Source organism: Amblyomma maculatum, chromosome 1 (genome assembly GCF_055883805.1).
Source record: "Amblyomma maculatum isolate TAMU_Amacu chromosome 1, ASM5588380v1, whole genome shotgun sequence".
NCBI lineage: Eukaryota > Metazoa > Arthropoda > Arachnida > Ixodida > Ixodidae > Amblyomma > Amblyomma maculatum.
This window is the reverse complement of record NC_139344.1, coordinates 35,857,554-35,877,035: the sequence shown is the minus strand read 5'-3', so window position 1 is coordinate 35,877,035 and position 19,482 is coordinate 35,857,554. Positions and strand designations below refer to the sequence as shown.

The window sequence follows — 19,482 nt, the reverse complement described above, 5'->3', positions numbered from 1 at the left end:
ACAGGCAAAGCTATTGCTAGGTGCCTGCCGACGCCATTATATGACGTAATTATTGGCAACGTTCCGGGTGCAAGCGCCCCATTCGCCGACGTTCCAACAGTCTTGACAAACCAGAGAAGCATACCTGCCAGTGATGATGGGTCCAGTGTTTCTTTCCAGGCTTTGGCGGCAAAAGTTTCAGAGACTGGTTTGGGTCTCAAACCGCGCTCCAAATATCTCGGCCGGTTTTTTGCAAGAAGCAAGAGGATGATGCCAGTTTAGACGTGTGTCGTCGCAAATTCAACAAAACCTATCCCGGAAAACGGCAGACGGCCTACACCTTCCATCTTGTTGACGGCATTTTGTACCGGACATATCAAGTCTGTCCTGGAAAAATAATCGAACAAGCGGTCGTTCCAAAGGTTTTGCGCCCTCAGGTCCTCGTGCAGGCACATGAAGGTGCACTTGCAGGCCACCAGGGTGCCAGAAAAACTACTGCAAGAGTGCTTGGTGACTTTTATTGGCCAGGTGTGCAAGCAGACATTAAGAGGTTTGTGAGGTCGTGCGATGCATGTCAGAGGACTGCCCGAAAGGAAAGCTGAGCAACGCTCCGTTAGGATGCATGCCTATTATCTCCACACCATTTGAGCGGGTGGCTGTGGACATTATCGGACCGTTAACACCCACCTCATCTAGAGGCAACTTCTTCAGAGGGAAACACGTTATTCCGCCATAGAACGGGAATGTTTGGCACTCGTGTGGGCGGTTGGCAAATTTCATATTTTCTTGTATGGTCGTACTTTTACTATCCAGACGGACCACCAACCGCTTCAGTACTTGACGCAGGCCAAACATTTAAACAGTCGTGTGCTGCGATGGAGCCTGGTATTGCAAGAGTATTCGTTCTGTGTTGAACACATCAAAGGCTTCAGTAACGTTGCCGCCGACTATTTAAGCCAGCCCTGAACGAATGACGACCCCGTCGGAGTGGTGCAGTGGTAAGACGCCCGACTACTGTGCCGGAGTACCCGGGTTCGAACCCGACCTCGGTGGCTGCGTTTCGATGGAGGCGAAACGGAGTGGCATCCGTGTGCTGTGCGATGTCAGTGCACGTTAAAGAACCCCAGGTGGTCGAAATTTCCGGAGTCCTCTACTACGGCGTCTCTCATAGCCTTAGTCGCTTTGGGACGTTAAACCCCACAAACCAACCAACCAACATGAACGAATGACGATTCTTGTCCCAACATTCTTCTGACCGGTCTAGTTATGTTTCTTGTTCAAGTGTTAACAGTACTTACCTACATTAATACAGTTTATTTTTCATTTTGTGTGTGCGTGCAACAGACTCTCAGCAGACAATAGCAATGGTGTGGCAGCTCTGTGGTGTGTGCAGTGATGTGCGCTGCAGTGTTGTGGTGTGCGGTCCTCCAAAAGAGTGCGTCAGTGTCGTGGCCCCAAGTTTTTTTTTTTCCCGAAAAAAAAAAAAACTTCTCAAAGGGGGGGCATATTTGTGAAGAACGTGTGTGAGTGGGGAGAATTTGATAAAAGACAAAGAAGGAAAACCACGTTTGGAGAATGAAGAAGAGGAAAACGTGGAGGTTGGCTCGAGGAGCGCGAGGCACGAGCAGGGGAGAACAGGCGAGCAGTGGAGCCGATCGGTAGTGCACGGAGCTCGGAGCGGTGCGTCTTCTGCCAGGCCTGACCTGGGGATCCAGACCTGGGGCCTACCGGCCGCATCCTGTCCTGTTCCTCCTGCTGTCCCAGACAATCGGGCCCGGGAGCACCACAGCTTCAGCTCATCGCCGCTGCTTTAAAGGCAGTTCGTCACAGGCACGGGCGTTCGGCGCCATGCTGGACCCAGGCACGTCGGGGAGACTTGCCTCATCGGCCGTGGAACGGCAACCCGAGGCCTCGTGCCTCCACTGGGCCCCGTCCGGTGGCCTAGTCTTTCGCTAAACCTGCCGAGGCCCTACGTCAGCGACTCTACAACGCTTGACGTCTACACCGAATTTCCTGCCTACCCAACGAACTGGTGACTGTAGACAATTTTGTGTTTAGTCTTTGTCCTACTTGCTCGTCCTACTCTCGCCCCGTCCATGTGTGTACATAAAATTATTCGTCGTTAAATTGGTCGGTCTGGTCATCTATTTAGATTGCTGTCTCTGAATAAGCCACAGAACAAGGTGGCCAGAAGATTTAAAGAAAAGAACCTCACAACTAGCCACAAAAGCTTCATCTCTCTCAGTTAAATTTTAACAAAATTTGGTCAAAGACCAGGGTCTCCCCTTAAGAGCAGGATCTAAAAATAGTTTGTCATTGAAGTTATGCACCATGCTGAACTTATGAGTCTCATTAACTATCCCCTTTGGCGCCCCCCTCCCCCCCTCGCAAAAAAGTAAAAGAAATATACATATTTTCTCTCAAAACGATGGGCACATCTCCTAGACTTTCTGTCAAATGCCGTCCCAGTCAACATTCCTGCTTCTCTTCGCCATAACTCAAGCCATGAAAGAAAAGACAACGCAAGCAAAACAAAGAAACAGGAGAAGCCTTCATCACTAAACACAAGACAGAAATGACAGTCAAGCCCAACACCTTGCTGCCCAGAGCTGTCTGCATTGTTTGCAGCCTCCAAAGCATGCTACTTATTGCCTTTGTCACCTTGTGGTTGGGAATGTTGGCACCATGTGCATTTTTACATCCCCCTCCGTGCCTTGTAGCAGCAAGTGCTGCTGGACTCTGCCATGTCCTTGGCCACGGTGTAAGAGTATTTAGGTGGAGACACAGCATAGGCGAGGTACTGAACGCAAGTTTCCAGATAAAGTACCAGCTGCGCTTCTCCGAACCGGGCTGCTGATCACAGCGTCAGCGCCGATGTAGCGGTTAATCTTCGCCAGAAGAAAAAAACACATACATCAACTGCGCTGTTGCGATAGCAACTAGCTAATATTGCAATGCGCGTTTCTCCTGCGCGAGCCGTCCGCGTGGCCCGAACTGCTTGTCCGTCGTCGCCAGGAGCATCAGCGTAGCACTTTATTCTAAAGCCGTGCACATTGCATCACTGCAGAAGCGAAGCCCAGAATAATTTATTGTCTTGTCAATACTATTGACGTAATTTAAATCCTAACAACGAAGCGAAGAAAAGGTTGAAGTTGCACTTTATGTTGAAATATTGTAGAGTGTGCAGCACTTCAGTCAGCCATTGAAGGGCCACTGTCCAGGGAAGGCCCTTTTAGGCAAAGGAGCCCAGTGTTTCAATCAGGTACCGGAGATAGTCTGTGCAAAATTCTACAGCGACACGCGTGCCGCAAAGCATCGAAAATACAATTCAAAGCTCTCTCATGCTCTCCTTTGAGAAGCCAGCTTCACCGCTTCCTGCGCTGGCCCGACGGGCCCCGATAATGACGTACGTACCGTGAACGACGTCCATTGGTCCGTCTCGCTGACTGATGGGAGAAGGATGGGTGTCTACTGCTCGCAGCGCGCTTTTCCCTCGCCACGGCCAGACTGAATCCAGCGGCGCACGCTCCCTCGACCATTTTTTTTTTCGCGCTCGCGGAGAGCCACGCCCCACCTCCCGCCAAACGCGGAGGAGGAAGGGGAATTTGTATTGCGGAGGCTAGACGACCTCGGGCAGGAGAGTGAAAAACCTTTGCGAGGGAACGGAAGGAGAGAGGCAGGATAGAATCGGGTGATTGCGGTGGCTGTAACTGCGTTATTAGTTACTCTTTTCAAAAACATTTTGCGGCCTTGCGTTCCAGGGGCGAAGTCTCACAGTCACCGGGGAAGAAAATATTTTCGACCGGAGGGTGGACAGTGGGCCTTTAAGTCATGGTCATTCATTCCAAGGAGCTCTGGAAGCACAGTTTTCTCACTTTGGATAGCGTAAATAGGGCAGGGAAAGTGAATCCCTCATGTGAATGGAAGAAAAATATAATTTTGTAGGTTATTCTTAACCACTTAACAAAGGAAATCCAACAGCGTCTCATACTGCTTATATATATCAAACAAATCGCTAACATACAAACGACTGAATGGACGAATGGGATAAGCAAGCAAACAAAAGTACGGACGATTCACGTGTGCGAAAACCGGAACAAATGCTGCCGTGATTTAAGGCTGTTTTGTCTCAAACAAGCCCCATCGCCATCAATATTTGCACGAACCTCGCCTGCACGAACCACTGCACAAACCACTGCACGATCCCCAAAAGCCTAAGCATTTGCGCTCGCTGTGCCCCTTTTGCACATCTTGTCCGGGTTTTAGACATGCGGGCAATGACGAAGAGAGTTGGAACGCTGCTCACCGGGCGGGCTGCCGGTGGTTCCATTAACATAAGCTGTAGGCGCACAGCATCTTGGCCTACTCCGACGGCGATCAAGCGAGGGCCCAGTTAGGTAATGAAATATTTACGCTCTAAAATGGGTTTCAATGAACTAGTCCAGTGCACGGTCTGAAGCGCACATCACCCTTCATTTCTTCTCAGTGCGCCATTGCAATACAGTGACATGTGTACAACCTTATTTTCTAATAACCTAGTAATTAATGGAATTTCTTGCCCACATTTTTAACGAGCATCAATAATCCCATCCAGCTCACAACATTCCTTACCGCGCTGAGTAACCTGTTTGTGTTCATCAACTGACTTATATGCTGCTTTGGCGCACCACATCACATTATTGTTTGTCAATCTCTAATGTAAATTCAAGAAAAAGTAACCATAATTTTACCTCGACTGTTTTGTATTGTATAAGTTATGCTTGCTGTTCTTTCTCCATTGTTGTGAAATTTTTTTCCTCTCTTTACTGTACCCTGTACCCTTAGGATAAAAGAAAGAAAGAAAGGAAGGAGAGAAAGAAAGAAAGAGAAGTAATGGTATAAAGAAAGTGAGGGGGGAAGGGGTGTTCAGTGGGAACTAGCAGAACACAGTTAAGGACCTCTAATTTAAGGAAAGAATAAAGTAAGGAGCAAACTAAGGGTCAAACGAGTGGGTGTGGAGAGGGTGAAAAGATGAGCGGGTACACTGATGCGCGAATCAAAGAAGCAAAATCAAGGATCAAACGAAACGACGAATGGTTAATGCTTTCTTGTAAAAGTGCCGCCGCTTATTCGTGCAGCAGGTTCAAATTCCGTGCGAAAAATTCTTCACTTTCTGCGCTTTTATTTAAGCATGCACGAAGCCGCAGATTCACAAAACTGCACTTAATAATAGACCTAGACAAAAGCAGTGCAGCAAAAATATTTTTCCATCATCATCGGCTACCGTTTACAACAAAATGGCCCTCAAAAAGCGTGTATTCTCCATAGGAAAGCATTGCCTCCCACTACGTCACAGGCCGCTGAGCGAGCTGCCACCTCGTATGGCTTAGACGAACTAGGGGACTTTATTTGGAACTGGCGCGGCCCGCTGTGTCCCCACCTATATATCTTGCACCGTGTCCTTGGCTGATGTAACCATGGGGGGAGTGCCGTTGCGAGTGCTCCCAACTCACTTCACACTCAGAAACGTGCCATCTGCCTCTAAGGGCGGTGAAGCCTTACATTTTGCTGCTTGCGGTGCTGGGATGTGTACTCCTGCCATGACGTCCGTTTAGACCTGAGGTGCATTGTTTCCGCTTTCGAGGGGCTCTACAGGCCGTGAAAGAAAGCAAAACTTTCCAAACGTGAAGAGCCGCTATTTCAACAAAACTAATTTCGAAAGTAGTTAGCCGTTTTTCCTATCATACTACTGCAAGAAATAATTACATTACCAAGTCAATGTAGTTAAACTTGGTGTAACAAAATTGTAAAATGTCTGCAAATTTTTCTTTACATCCAGGATTTCATTATATGCAGATCTCAAGTGAAGACTCAAGAGGACAATCAAAATGAAAACCAGATTAAGAAATGATTTAAGGGAAACCACCTTGAAAGTGGTTAAAGTAAATACGAATTATTAGAGGTTACAGAAGCAGTGAAAGGTTCTACATCGAGCTGAGCGCGCGGCACGACTGCGACAGCAGCCTTCACATCCTCCACGGCTCGTGCGTCTATGAGGGAGCGAGGAGGGGGGAGGTTGGAGGAGGAACCTGAATCAGTCTGGGCGAGAGCGTGTGCAATCGCACCGCCGCCGAGTGAGGAGGCGCTTCGTCTTTATGCATGTTTCCATTCCCCCCCCCCCCCCCCCCCCCCCCATTGACCCAAAAAACTGACACTGTCTCGCGTCGCCAGCACGGTCCACTTTTCCCGCTTAGGAGCCCGTGAGCGACTGCATAGCAGCGATGGACGCATCAATATTGCTCGCCTCGTGTCTTTTTTTCCTTTGCTGTTATTTTTCACCGCTTTTAAACATGAACTACTATAGTGCCACCTTCCAAAAGTTAAAGCAGCAGAAACTGCTGCATTTGCCACGTAGACGCGCCGTTAGCATTGAAACCTGGCACACTGTATCAACTGTGGTCACTTGTTGGTATCGTAGACATTGTCGTCCTGAAACTTACGGGGTTCTGCCAAATTTCCAGTGATTCAGCACTAGCTAAAAGATAGTCAGTACCGCGAGTTTGTTACATAGAATTTACAAATACACACACTTCAATCAGAGGAAGCGTTGGGAAACTGAAAAATTGCATAATATAGAGGAATTCGCTACACGAAGGTTCATTACATAGAGGTTAACTGTAAACCAGAAATATAACTCATTACATTATAAATAAGTAATTAAGCTGCTATAATTAAGTTTCACCAAAAAATTTCATTACAGCCATTCAATTACCAGCCATGTCTGGCTCTGAAACATGCTTATTTAACCCTTTGACTGTTGAACTATTCCGAAAAAAAATTCACCCCCGCTGTCGAATTTTTAGATGCTACGCGTTTAGCACAGTACCGGAAAAGCAAAAACTGTCAAAGGGTTAACATGGCTCTGTTTACTGCTACCACGAACAGAAAAGAACCACAATTATTGTCTAATTGAAACATGAAATTCCAGCGGCTGACCACAAATGAAAAAAATTAACAAAAAGATGTTTTGGCTTCTGCAAGAGAGCTTTGTTCACAATTAAATGATACAAGCAGTGGTAAGAGTTTAAATCCACTAGAAAAGCAGGCAGACAAAGCGTGTGTATAAAGGGGTTAGACTTGCAGTGCTGCTATTGAGAATGTGTGACTAGTAGTTTGTATGATTAATTCTAGGTGAAGACGAGGAAATATGACGCCTTTTGGCTGCTAGCATGTGTGCCCAACCCCAATCGGCGTTATAGTCTTTTGGTTTGGTTTGGGGGTTTAACATCCCAAAGCGACTCAGGATACGAGGGATGCTGTAGTGGAGGGCTTCAGAATTTGACCATCTGGGGTTCTTTAACATGCACTGACATGGCACAGCACACAGGTGCTTCGCTTTTCGTTTCCATTGAAAAGTTGCCACCGTGGTTGGGGTTCGATCCCACATCCTTGGGCACAAAAGTCGAGCGCCCTAACCACTGCACCACCGCGGCTAGGCGTTATGGCCGTTTCGTACGCAGCGCTTGGCGATAACATCAGAGTTCATTTTTCTGTTTCTAATAGAAAAAAAAAAAAAAAAAGAGAAAGAGAGAAGATTCCAAACATAACACGCCTTTCCACCCCCTTTTGCTAGCCAGAGGATGTAGATCAGTGCCTACAACAGTACGCAGTACACTCATACAGTTTCTCGAGGGATACATTGTGCAGTGCAGGCAGTTCAAAGCAGCAGACACATAATGACGCAACTGCAAGGCCAGCAATCAGAGACTAATAGAGATCAAAAGCACTTGCATGCAGGCTTAGATGCTGGCATGGAAACCGGCAAGCCAGGTAAACTGTACAATTTGGGAATTTTTTTTTGTCAGTGGAGCAAACCTACACATAAATTAAATATTTTTCTTTTCTAGACACAAAGTTGTACTCGTAAAGCAGCTGCTGCACGAGCCAAGCACTACACTTACCGTGTCACACGTGAGGCACTGCACTGAGCTCAGGATGCGGCCGTCAAAGACATCAGAGACAATACTGCAGAGGCGATGAGCAGCGGCCATCTTGCGCGCCCGATGGGCCTTACATCCTCCAGTGGCGGAAGAATCCATGGTGGGCCAGTCACCACCAGCCTTTTCTTCCACCATCAACCGGATACTTTCCTACCAGATGGAACAGAGCACAATGCACAGTACTCATGATTACCCAGCTCTTAGTATATGCAGCACATATATATTAATCGTAATAAAGTTAATGGCCACTGCAACGGCTGTAAGCTACAGTAAAAGAGACAAAAATTACTCAAGTGCTTAAGAACCACGACAAGCTACGGTCTGCCACAGCATTACTACGGCCTTCTGTAGCTCACCTGCTCTGAACAATTGGCAAAGTGTGTAGAGCGCCATGGGCTGCCTGCATAACTCTTTCCTTACCAGCTAAATCACTAGCTGGTAAAATTGAGAGCTTTCAAGCATGTCAGCGGGAAACACGTACAGGCGGTTTTTCCTTGCTTGCGGTTGTCCCATGCCTACCACTTTTTTTTCGATCTTTGATTTTTGCCCTCTTGTGGAAGAGCAACCGCCTCGCATTCGGAAGGTACCAGGTTCGATCCCTGGTGCCGCTGGGTGCCCACCGGTTTTCAATGGGCACAAGATTTTTCCCGGCCTGGTGCCCGGCTCTTCGGGGTGAAATGATTGAAAAAAAAAAAAGAGTCATAGGTCCCAAATAGTTGCACCGATGGTACAGAGATTCGTTGCACTATTGGACAACAGTAAGTCCGACTCGCGCAGCAAAAGCCCATTATGTGGTCCTTTTTTCGTATTAACCCCGGCATTTGTGCCTGGGCATCCCTCTAGAGTAGGGTGACACAGAAAGACAAACACATGGACGTCACACACAAAAACATACGCCCAAACCACCTTTTCTGACGGTGTTTGAAATGGTGTGGATGGCTCTTAGACCACAGCGGGAGATGAAGAGCCCCCTCCCAGGCGCTCCCCTTGAGAGAACCGGCCGCCAGGTCGGGGGAAGCCTGTACCCATTTTTTACCGGTTGGGTTTGCCGAAGGTGGGTTTCGAGCCTGCCACCTCCTCAAGCAGAGGCGGGTGGCCAAACCACTGGGCCACACTGCGGTATGTTAACCTGCGAACAATTAACGCTACCTGCGGTCCATGGGACCTGAGAAGGAGGTCCTGATCGTCCCCACAAGAGCTCTTCTCACTGCTCAGGCCCGAGTCACATGTCTCAAAGTCTTCCTCGTCTTCAGAAAGACTCGATTCTGAAGATTCTGCAGTCGGCGACCGCGGCCGTCCAAGAGGCAGCCGTGCGAATGCTCCCACCGGTGCCTTCAACTCCTCATGCAGCTGGTCCAGGAAACAGCGCAGAAATTCCTGTGCGTCCTGCGCAGCAAGGTTGCATGAGAACTGACTAAAAAACAGAAGTAAATAACATGAGTACAATCTTACAAAATCTTACAATTTTTTTTAATTCATAAAGCACCCACTAACACATGATCAAGTCACACAAAACAATAAATTTATTTTTGCCTTAAGCAAAGTCAGTCAAGTGAGGATTCAAGAAGTTAGCGTGCAGTCGATAGCAGAATACAGATACAGTCACCATCCCAGAGGGCTACCTATCTAAACAATCATAACTATTACGGTACATACAAGGGTGCAAGCATGCTCGAGCGCTTTGGAGCAATAAAGCGAGAGTTTTGGAGCATGCTTTAAGGGTCAAACGGTTATAGTAATTGCAATTTTCTCTTCCTGACATAAAAAATAAAAATCCAATTTGATTATTTTTTATTCAATATTCGAAGCTTTGATGGCTACATCTCTGAAAAGACAAGACAAACTGCAAAAGCATGTACAGATGTCCAAAAAAACATAGCTGACTTAAGCAGCAATTGGAACAGACTAATAACAAACCAAATGCGGCTCTATGTTTCCACTTAACACTAGGGGCTTCCTTAATTTCAACACGTTGGTGATAAGCCCTGCATTGCTTTCCAACACTCTCGAGCACATTTCTAATAACTGACACCTTCGTGACATCCCCCCGGTAATGCTTCAAGTATGCTTCAAGTATGCTTTGGTAGGCTTGACACGCTTGTTATTAACAAAGAGGTTCGATGGTGAAGTAGCTTGCTTGTTTTCACAGCCGAGCCATTAGAAAAACTTGCATAGTTCTTTGCAGCCAGGACTAATGGCGTGTGGAAGCTCACTGCTCTCGCTTCTCTCACCCCTGGCGATTCAAAAGGCTGTGAGAAGGTGCTATGTCACGTGCAAGGAATATTTTTTCACAATTCCTTCCAACTGCTTGTGGCTCGCTCTAAATTTATTTGCGACTGAACATTTATTGTGCCCCATGCTCCTCTAGCTTATAATAAAGGTTTATTTGTATTAAGCCCAGCACGAGATGCGTTATACCTCTGCCACCGGTGTGCTAACATCGCTCCGACTATGGCGGCCCCTATAGCAAAGACACGCAACTCACAGCTGCTGAATCTAATTGAATCAGATTGCATTTTTTTTGTAGGCAACACCATTAATGGCCCACTGTGCGGCAGAAGTCAATGTTCAAGTAAATTTGACGACAAAACATCCGAGGCAGCTGGTTTGGAGCAGTCCTGGTGTAATATTGCATTTTGGAACAGGATGAAGCAAATGGATCAGCACTTCCACCTCTGCATAATATATAGTGTTAAATACACAAAAATCAACGAGTCTTTTTGTTACCACTTATGCTTATTCTCCTCACAAGGACTCCAAAACAACAGTCTGTGGGGTGACAATGGAATGCCAAAAGCAAAGAAACAATCTACTGGCAAAGTGAGAGAGCACGAAAATATGCAATAAGGTATGATAGGCAAGACTTTAGACTTGCTGCACATTACCAGGAAAAAGCACACTAAGCCTTTTCATAAAACGTCGAAGCAGTAAAAAACAAAAAAAAAAAAAAAACAAAAAAACATTACGAATCCAACAATGCAGAAGTGCACTTACCTGCTGGCTGTATCCACGAAACACTGGGTAGACCATTTTTATTCCATAAGCAATCCCAGAAGGAACCACATAGCTAGGCCTACGCAAGAGAACCGAGAATTAGTGTGCTTTTTTTTTTTCCCCCACATCAGTGCAAAGCGTTACTTTGCTTACACAAATACCGCACAAATGAAATAGCCAATGAAAATTTTCACTTTAATTTGGTCCCTAGGCTGAGGACATAATAAACTGGTAGAGTTAAAGCTTACCTACGCTTGTGCCACATTTCTCTCACTAGGCGCATGTAGCTCTTGGAAAGCCCCGGTTTCTTGTCACATTGCACGAATCCACCACAGTCCAAGAAGAAGTTGGTCAGCTGGGGACTAATGCCAAGGAACAAACAAAAGAGCTCACGCTCAAGCAACTTGCCTTTCATGCACACGCCGAAATTATAGGGACATATGCCAAAAGCAAACGGCTCAGTTGGCTTAAAGACCTAACGATCACACAACCGCAGACGTGACCTATCACTGCAAAGGAGGAGGACCTTTTGTGGATCTATTTCGTACATGCTCAAAGTCCAAGGATGTACAGAACTGCGGCACTTGTGCTAGAAGAAATCAAGGAAATCGAGAACAAGGTTACTCCTTCCTTTTAAAGTTTCTTCCCAAGGTATACTTTTTTCAGGTTTATTTTAAACATACAGCGAAGTCTGAACTTTGTTCTTGGGCTGCTGCAGGGTACTGAAATCCGAGCAAAAACTACACACTTAGTGTGCAGTTCATGGGAGTTCCCCATAACAATCAGGTATTACACGCCTAAATATAGGAAATTTCATTTACACTTGTACCTCACCATATATCCATAAAGACATAAGCGTTCCAAGCTACGTATATTGTTAGTTTGAAACAGGAAGCAAATCATGACATATACAGACTTCTGTATTACATTAACAAAAGCAAAAGTAGGAAGTGCACTGGTTAAGCACGTTAGGTTCAAACTATGGTACAGTCGAACCTCGCTACAACGAACATGGATATAGCGAATTATCTGATATAAACCGAAGTAATGTCAAATTTTGGTTGGTCTATAGTTTATTATAGAGAAGTTCTTTCTGTATAATAAAATTAAATTTTTAAAACTTGACGCTAGATCGGTTGTAAGGAAGCAGTTTTTTTGCATTAAAATAGCAAAAAATGCGTAAAGGACCCGGAAAACACATTAAGAAACGCACTTTTTCAATCAATCGAATTGCCCGCCGCAGATGTGTTTAAATCGCTCGCGCGTTCATGTGCCGTGACAATTAGCAGCGGCAACAAAAGCTACTGCCAAGGGCTTATGGTCTCTGAGATCACGCCCCCGCACACGGTAATCGCGGAGGTCATGAATGGGCATGGCCAAAGCTGAGCGCCGCCGCCGGTCTGTGTTTAAATCGCCCGTGCGTTTTCACGCTGAGTCATCTAGCGGCGGTGACAAAAAGCTAGCATTAACGGCCCATGGCCTCCGAGATCACACATCCGCGCGCGGTGATCTCGGAGGTCATGAACGGCCATGGCCGGATTCGAGCGTCACTGCCGCTGCTGCTCGAGTCTGCCCATGCAGCGGCTGGCAGGCATGTTGCTGGCATGTCATCACTATTGCCTCGTCATGGAGTGAGCCAATGCTGAGCCTCTGCCACTGCGCGCGTGCTACGCTCCCAGAGTTCGTCGGCTCCGTCGCGCAAATTGTGCGCGGAGGCAACATCCCTTCCTAGTATTCATTTTTGCTCTTCAACACGGAATGAAGAGCGAGATTTCATGCTTATACCAAGCTGTCAATTTAAAAAATGTGCGTTTTCGCACCTTTGTGTTGTCTGTATTAATGTGGATTTTGTTTCATTTTATTAGAAAATTAGCAAACTTATTTAAAGAAACTTGGGCGCGCACTTTTATAATGAATATCGGATATAACGAACAAATTTTCGCGCCCCATACTACTTAGTTATAACGAGGTTCGACTGTATGAGCATTATTCATCGCTGACTAAATTTTATTGTCAGCAGCTGCAGCGATGTCAAACTAAACATTAAACTAGATAAGGTTGTCAGTCTTGATTCCATGTGCGTAGCAAATGACATTTCCTTTTTAAATCAGGCAGCTTTGACAAAGTTTTTTTTCATTTTTTTTTTAGCAACTTACCAGTTAGAAAGAGCCTGCAGGGCTGCATTCATGTAACAGGTATTGCCGAGGTTTTGCAGGCCAGTAAGTCCTGTAGCAAGAATGTAATTGACCATTAATATGGCCATGACTAAGCCAATAAAGCATAAAAATGGTAAGACGACTACTTAGAGAGATTCCACAAGCAAATGCCCATTGAAGCAATAAAATGGACCTCTGCACCTTACACTGTAAGTAGGAAACAATCCGTAATATGACCTAAAGCTGTGTGCAGTACAAGGTAATTCACCACCTTTCAAAGAAAGTACCGTACCTGCAAATAATACGAAACCTGCAAATAATACGAGGCTTTCTTCTCGATTTTATCATGTCCGATTTCCGCCATGCTGGCCCTGCCCTACAGCTGCAACGTGGATGCTTAACTAGCATCCCCTGGTCGCACTTTCAAGAAATGCAGGGTAATGAACGCGCTTAGAGGCACACAAGATGAGTTACTATGGAAAGATACCTTTAGCAGGGGACTCTCGGCACATAATATAGCAGACAACCACCGGGAAAACACCAAATCCGGAAACACGCTGTGCACACAACATGCGCCTGCGTGCGGTGCTAGACGTGAAAAGGCGTGAGTGCGGTGCATGCTAACAACCGGCAGCCCACTTCTGAGCTGGAAGCGGCCTACTGGTTTACACCAAAGGAAGGACCATGTGGCTTCTGCAATTGCCGGGGTCAATGTGAGCTGCTTTTCTCTTCAAGACGCATGAAATTCTTCATTAAAACGTGTTGGCACGGGAAGGGAAGCATCGATACAAGAAGGTGCGTGGCATTATTTGCGACGCCTGGAGCGGGGTGGCGTTTGATGCAAAAGCATGTACGCCGCGCGGTAAAACAGCAAAACGCAGTGCAAATAAATACTTCTGTTGATTTTCTTTCGCTCGCATTAAACGCGGATGAAAACTTTTTTTTTTTTTTTCGTTTTCATTATTTCAAAATTAACCTCATATTATATGCGGGTTTACATGATAAGCCCTGCTGAAAGCTTGATAAGTGAAGTATAAAAGGTACTATGGTAGTAGCATTTAGTGAATTCCTTATCCTTGATTGGTTTGGTTTATGGGGCTTAACATCCCAAAGCGACTCAGAATATGAGAGATGCCCATGGAGGTGTTGTTGCGGGCTAGTTGGTTTAACATTGCTACAAAGGGAACAGCGTGAAAACAGGACACAGTGTAGAACGAAAAATACAGGTGCTGACTTACAACTGAAGTTTATTAGAAAGGCGCACACACGTTAAGTAATCTTCAGGAAAGCTGCCAGCTGAGTCAAAGTCAGGGGCGGTGTAGAAGGGCTGGATAAAAGCGATAAAATCTTAAAACCTATAAAATGCTTCAACAAGGAACGATGCCTATGGAAGAGTGACATGAGAAAATGAAAACAACAAGATGCAGGTGAAGGATGGATAATGAGCATGAGGTCAGGAAAAAAAGAACATGGCTAGCACTTTATGAAAAAGAATTAAAAAATGTTCCAAAAGAGGTGGGATTGCTTTTTCAGATATGCAGTTTCTTTTGATAGTAGGCTGAAGGATGGACTGCTGACACACGTGTCGCCATTGGTTTGAATCAGGTAAGCCTCATGTGTTCCCCGTGCGCGCTTCCCGCAATATCTTTTCAAACCTTCGTCTTGTCGAGCACTGGCATGCAAGAGCATTGCTTACAGCAAATGGGCAAGATTTTATCGCTTATTACCTGGCCCTTTACACCGCTCTTGATGTTGACTATACTCGCGGACAAGTTTTTCTGGCTATGGAGCCAAGGCTATGGGCGCAGAGTTTTCATCATGGTGTTACTACACCATGTAGTTCTTTTCGGTTTCAGTTTCAGTTCCGCCTTTACTTGAAATAGTGGCTTCCGAGCCTCCAACGAAGCAGAAATACCTTTCTTTACACTGCTAAAGGTCTAAGTGAACATATATTCAGGATTAATGAATATCAAGTGCCATATACACTGGTGAAACAAGCGCATTGCGAAAGCGCAAAGAAACAGACGGGTAGACGCAGCAGCAGCAGCTGACGTACACTTCGGGAGATTCTCGGCAGATGGCGCTGCCATCTCGTTTGCATGTTGCCATATACCAACATTAAAATGCACTGCAATAATGTTGCACTGGCCTATATTGTAGTACAATCTTGACGTAATACCAACATAGGCATTTTTGAAATGATATACGAGGGTCATCCTAAAATTAAGGTCTCCAGTTCTTTTATAAATTGAAAGAAATGTTTATTTTAAGCAATTTACAAATAACTTAAAAGTCAGACCATTCTTCTACTTTTCCACATAACTGCCGTTGCGGTCTACGCATTTTTGCAGCCGCTGGGGCAGTTTTTGTATGCCCATGTCATACCAGCTCACCGCCATGATTCCCAAAACACAGTTGCTATGACAGACACTGTGTTCGCGTGAATTTGCTCGGCTTGGATGAAGAGGAATGCCGCCACTCACATTATTTTTGGTCTCAGGTGTAAAGTGGAATGTGCAGGTTTCGTCACCCATAACAATGGAATCCAAAAAGGTGTCCTTTTCATCTCCATAACGCTGAAGAAATTTGCGGGAGGAGTCAACGCGTTACCACTGATGGTCGTCAATGAGCATTCACAGAACCAATCATGCGCACACCTTCCGATATTTCAACTTTTCTGTCAATATACTGTGAGTATAGTGCTTCTAAAAACGCAGGAACCAATATTCAGAGTTCGTCGAGTGTTGCCCTCCCATCTTGCCGCATCATTTCTTCGACAGTCGCGACTGTCTCATCAGAAATTGACTGTCTCCCGCTCCTTTCTTCATCGTGAATTTCAGTGCGACAAGCTGCGAACTCCCTACACCACTCGCGGACATTTTAAATGTCCATGCCTAACTCTTCATACATTTCCGTCAAATGGCTATGAATTTCGATTGGTTGAACGCCTTTTGCGTTCAAAAATCAAACTGCGCAAACTTCACACCTGGTGGTAGTGACAAACGGGAGCTCCATTTCAAATGATTGCCATGCAAAAACTGACAGTCTTTTACGCTGAGTCATGGCTTGTTTGGAACATGAGAAACAATGAACACAGCAGTATGGTGAGAAGCCACACAAATAGTTTCCCTGCGGCCGCAGCCCTTTGGAGACCTTACTTTTGGGATTACCCTCGTAATATTCCAGAGCACGATCCACTTAATTTATCAATGGACTATATTCTCATGTGCAGTGAGCTAATGGGTTTTCGGTCTGTAGCTTTAATGTCACAAAAACTTCTCCGGGAGTATAGCTGACAGCTTGCCTTGAGAGTACTCAATGTATGTGCACCTTTTAGTGCTTATCAGTGCGAGTCAGTGCCTGTGCTGTTCGTTCCTCCCTCTGTCCTGTTTTTGTTGCCATTCCCTTTTTTAGCAGTGAGAGATGCCGCAGTGGACACTCCGGAAATTTCAGCCACCTGGGGTTTTTTATGGATGCGGGGACACTGCCAAAAATTGGTCGAAAAATTGGATTTTCGATTTCTTCATTTTCGTGAACCTGAGACATTTCCGCAACTATCTGCAAATTTTGGTTGGAAAATACCACCTACTTCACATGTTACAGCGTTCCAAAGTTGCGAACCTGATTGCTTGGCCTTCTGAATTGAGGTCAAATCGTGTGTGAGTTTTGATCGACCGTAGATCAAGAAATACGCACTCCACCTGTCTCATTTTGGCCTCATTCGAGAGATCATGATTCAGGCTATTCCAATGCCATGAATGGTGTTCGTGTGTCCGTGAACGGACACCCGAAGTGGGAAGAAAGAGGACAAAATTGCGCTGAACACACGATGCTATTAGCCTCCGAAAGCATCTGACCTAACTGACAACTTATGGTTGGCTGCCGGCGTTGATTGCTTGGGGCCTGGCACCATTTTGAAAAAGTCGCGCAGTTAGGCCTAACTGGTTTAGCGACATTCCACCATCACGACCACGGTGTAAAATGCGTAAAATTTAGGTCTGAGCATCCATACTGGGCTAAAAAGCAAAAAAAGATAGAGATAAGAGACACGCCATGATGCGGCATCGTGTTATCTGCAATCGTGATGAAGCGCCAACGCTCCGCAATGGGCCGATAATGGCACAGCCGGTGGTGCTCGACATGACAGATAGGAGAGCGAACAATTTCCTGGAGGCGATTCCTGCCATGTACGAGCATTGTAATCATTACGATGCAGATGAAAAAATGATACCTAAGCAGTTTTCACGGGCGTGACAGATCAAGCACTCGAAAAAATTAGTGGCGCAGCGGTCGTAAAACAGCGTCACGTGTGGCATGGGGAATCGCAAACCTTGTCAAAATAAATTTCCTTCTGAGTTGCAGGAGCAATTATCTCCAAGGGAAATGCCAAAATCCAGTCATAACTAATTATATCAAGTTGCTGTTAACATTGGTAATTCATAAATGTCAAAAACATTTTTCGCCGATTTCTCAAAATTAAATTTTAGACAGTCACATTTTGGAAGAGCGATATCTTGGCCTCTATAGCAGCTATCGCTATAATTATTTTTGTTTACCAGAAAGATAAACTCAAAGTTCTGCAATAACACTGCTTTTTAACCACTGTTTGTTTGCAAAAAAATATCAAAATAAATCCTTTGTCCTAGTCACCAAAATTAGCCTTTTTTGGCAAGTTTGACAAGCCACAACTTTCTACCAAATCATCATAGAATGCTTATTTATGCTTAATTGCAGTCTTTTGTGATTCTAGATCATTTAAGGATAGAAATCTTCTAGATCTAATGTTTACTAAACATGCTTACTCCAAAAAAAAGACAAATTTTCCTTTAATTTAAAACTCTCAGCATTAGGTAGAAACAGTTTGCAGTTTTTGAATGAGCACAAGAAAATGCATAAATGGTGCAAATCTGATCATTAATAAAACAAAAATGGTTCTGAGGAGTGTCCGCCCTTTGTGCACAGACATCATACAGCACACAGGCCTTATCCTTGAAACAAAAACCTTATGATAAAAACAAAAATACAAATTTGTTCCCCCTACTGCCACAACATTCTTAGACAGAGACAGTTGGAAAACTGCCGGCGCGCAGCGCTGCGTAGTGGGCCCATACAATTGCTGGTCCAGCATGAGTGGATCGCAAAGCAACCGCAGCGCCCCTCTCTCCCGCTGCGGTAGATGGGTGAGGCCACAGAGCTAATACACAGGCGGAAATTTTAAATTACTACTACAGTTGAATCCCGCTGCAACGAAATTGGCGGGGCGTACGAAAAATTTCGTTGTCACGGAATTTTGTTGTCAAGAATTTACAGACAACTTGAGCAAAAAAAATTAAATTTATTTCCAGAAGTCCGTAAGCTTTGTCTGCTTGCATTTCACTGCCAGCAGCAGCGTCACGCGACTTTCACACTCTGTTAAGAGGGCCATCGCAACGTCGTCATCGTGAGAGCCCAGAAACTTCTTAACACTGAAGGCATCCATCACCTGCGACAAGATTGCCAATGTGGGTGAATCCTGGGCGGAGCCGTCTTCAGCATCGGACGGCAGCTCTTCCAGCTCGCCAACATTTTTAATGATGTCCTTATCACTTAGCTCTTCGTAGACAAGCACATCCACGTCAGCATTGAGAAAACTGTCCAGCTGGATATCACCGGGGATGTTTCCTATATCCTGGAGGCATCTCCAGGCCGTACTGATCCCCAGAGTCGACGATGATGGAGCGCCATCTTCAGCGGCAGTAGCTGGGCTGGTCACCTCCGGGTCGAAAAAGGCGGACCGGGTCACGTTCCAAGCAGCAGCCATCATCTAAAGAGCCATGAATAGGTCCACCTTTGTCTCCCTGCCAGTTTCGAAGTACAAGAGAATCCGCTGAATCAGCCTTTCCCGTTAAGCGCACTTCACGCTTCGAATGATGCCTTGAGCCGGCGGCTGAATGATCAAAGTGCAGTTCGATGGGAAAAATCGCACTTGCTCATGTTGCGATCAAATGCCGTAAGCCAGTCCGCAAATATGGCACATGTCATGCACAACCGCCCGTTAGTGACGTACTCGACGGGAAGGCTTCTGTTTCCCTTGAAGAAGCGCTGCTTGGAACTTTTGCCAATAGCTAACGGGGGACGCTTGTCCGATCCATCAATGTTTGTGCACAGCAGCAAGGTCACCCTTTTCTTGCTGTGCTAGCCACCCTGGCAACGCACTTTTTAAAATCTAGCGTCCTCGCTGGCAACATCTCATAAAAGAGGCCTGTCTTGTCCACGTTGTAAATATCAGACCCGCTCATAATATCAGCCACGTTGTCTACCACCCATTCCGATACCACCCATTCAGTGTTTGCGGAACTTGCTTCACCGCACAAAACGTTTCCCCATGATGATGT

General features: G+C 45.7%; 1 protein-coding gene across 3 annotated transcripts in view; it reads right to left on the bottom strand.

Moving 5' to 3' along the window:
• Usp20-33 (Ubiquitin specific protease 20/33) overlaps positions 1-19,482 on the bottom strand; it is a 134,581-nt gene that overhangs the window by 100,061 nt on the left and 15,038 nt on the right. For all 3 annotated transcript variants that reach the window (XM_084587958.1, XM_084587957.1, XM_084587959.1), the window contains 5 exons: positions 13,109-13,178; positions 11,201-11,314; positions 10,953-11,031; positions 9,108-9,344; positions 7,920-8,108 (listed from right to left, as the gene is read on the bottom strand). In XM_084587958.1, the coding sequence (XP_084444084.1) occupies positions 7,920-8,108; positions 9,108-9,344; positions 10,953-11,031; positions 11,201-11,314; positions 13,109-13,178 (689 nt within the window). The remainder of the gene's footprint in view (positions 1-7,919; positions 8,109-9,107; positions 9,345-10,952; positions 11,032-11,200; positions 11,315-13,108; positions 13,179-19,482) is intronic.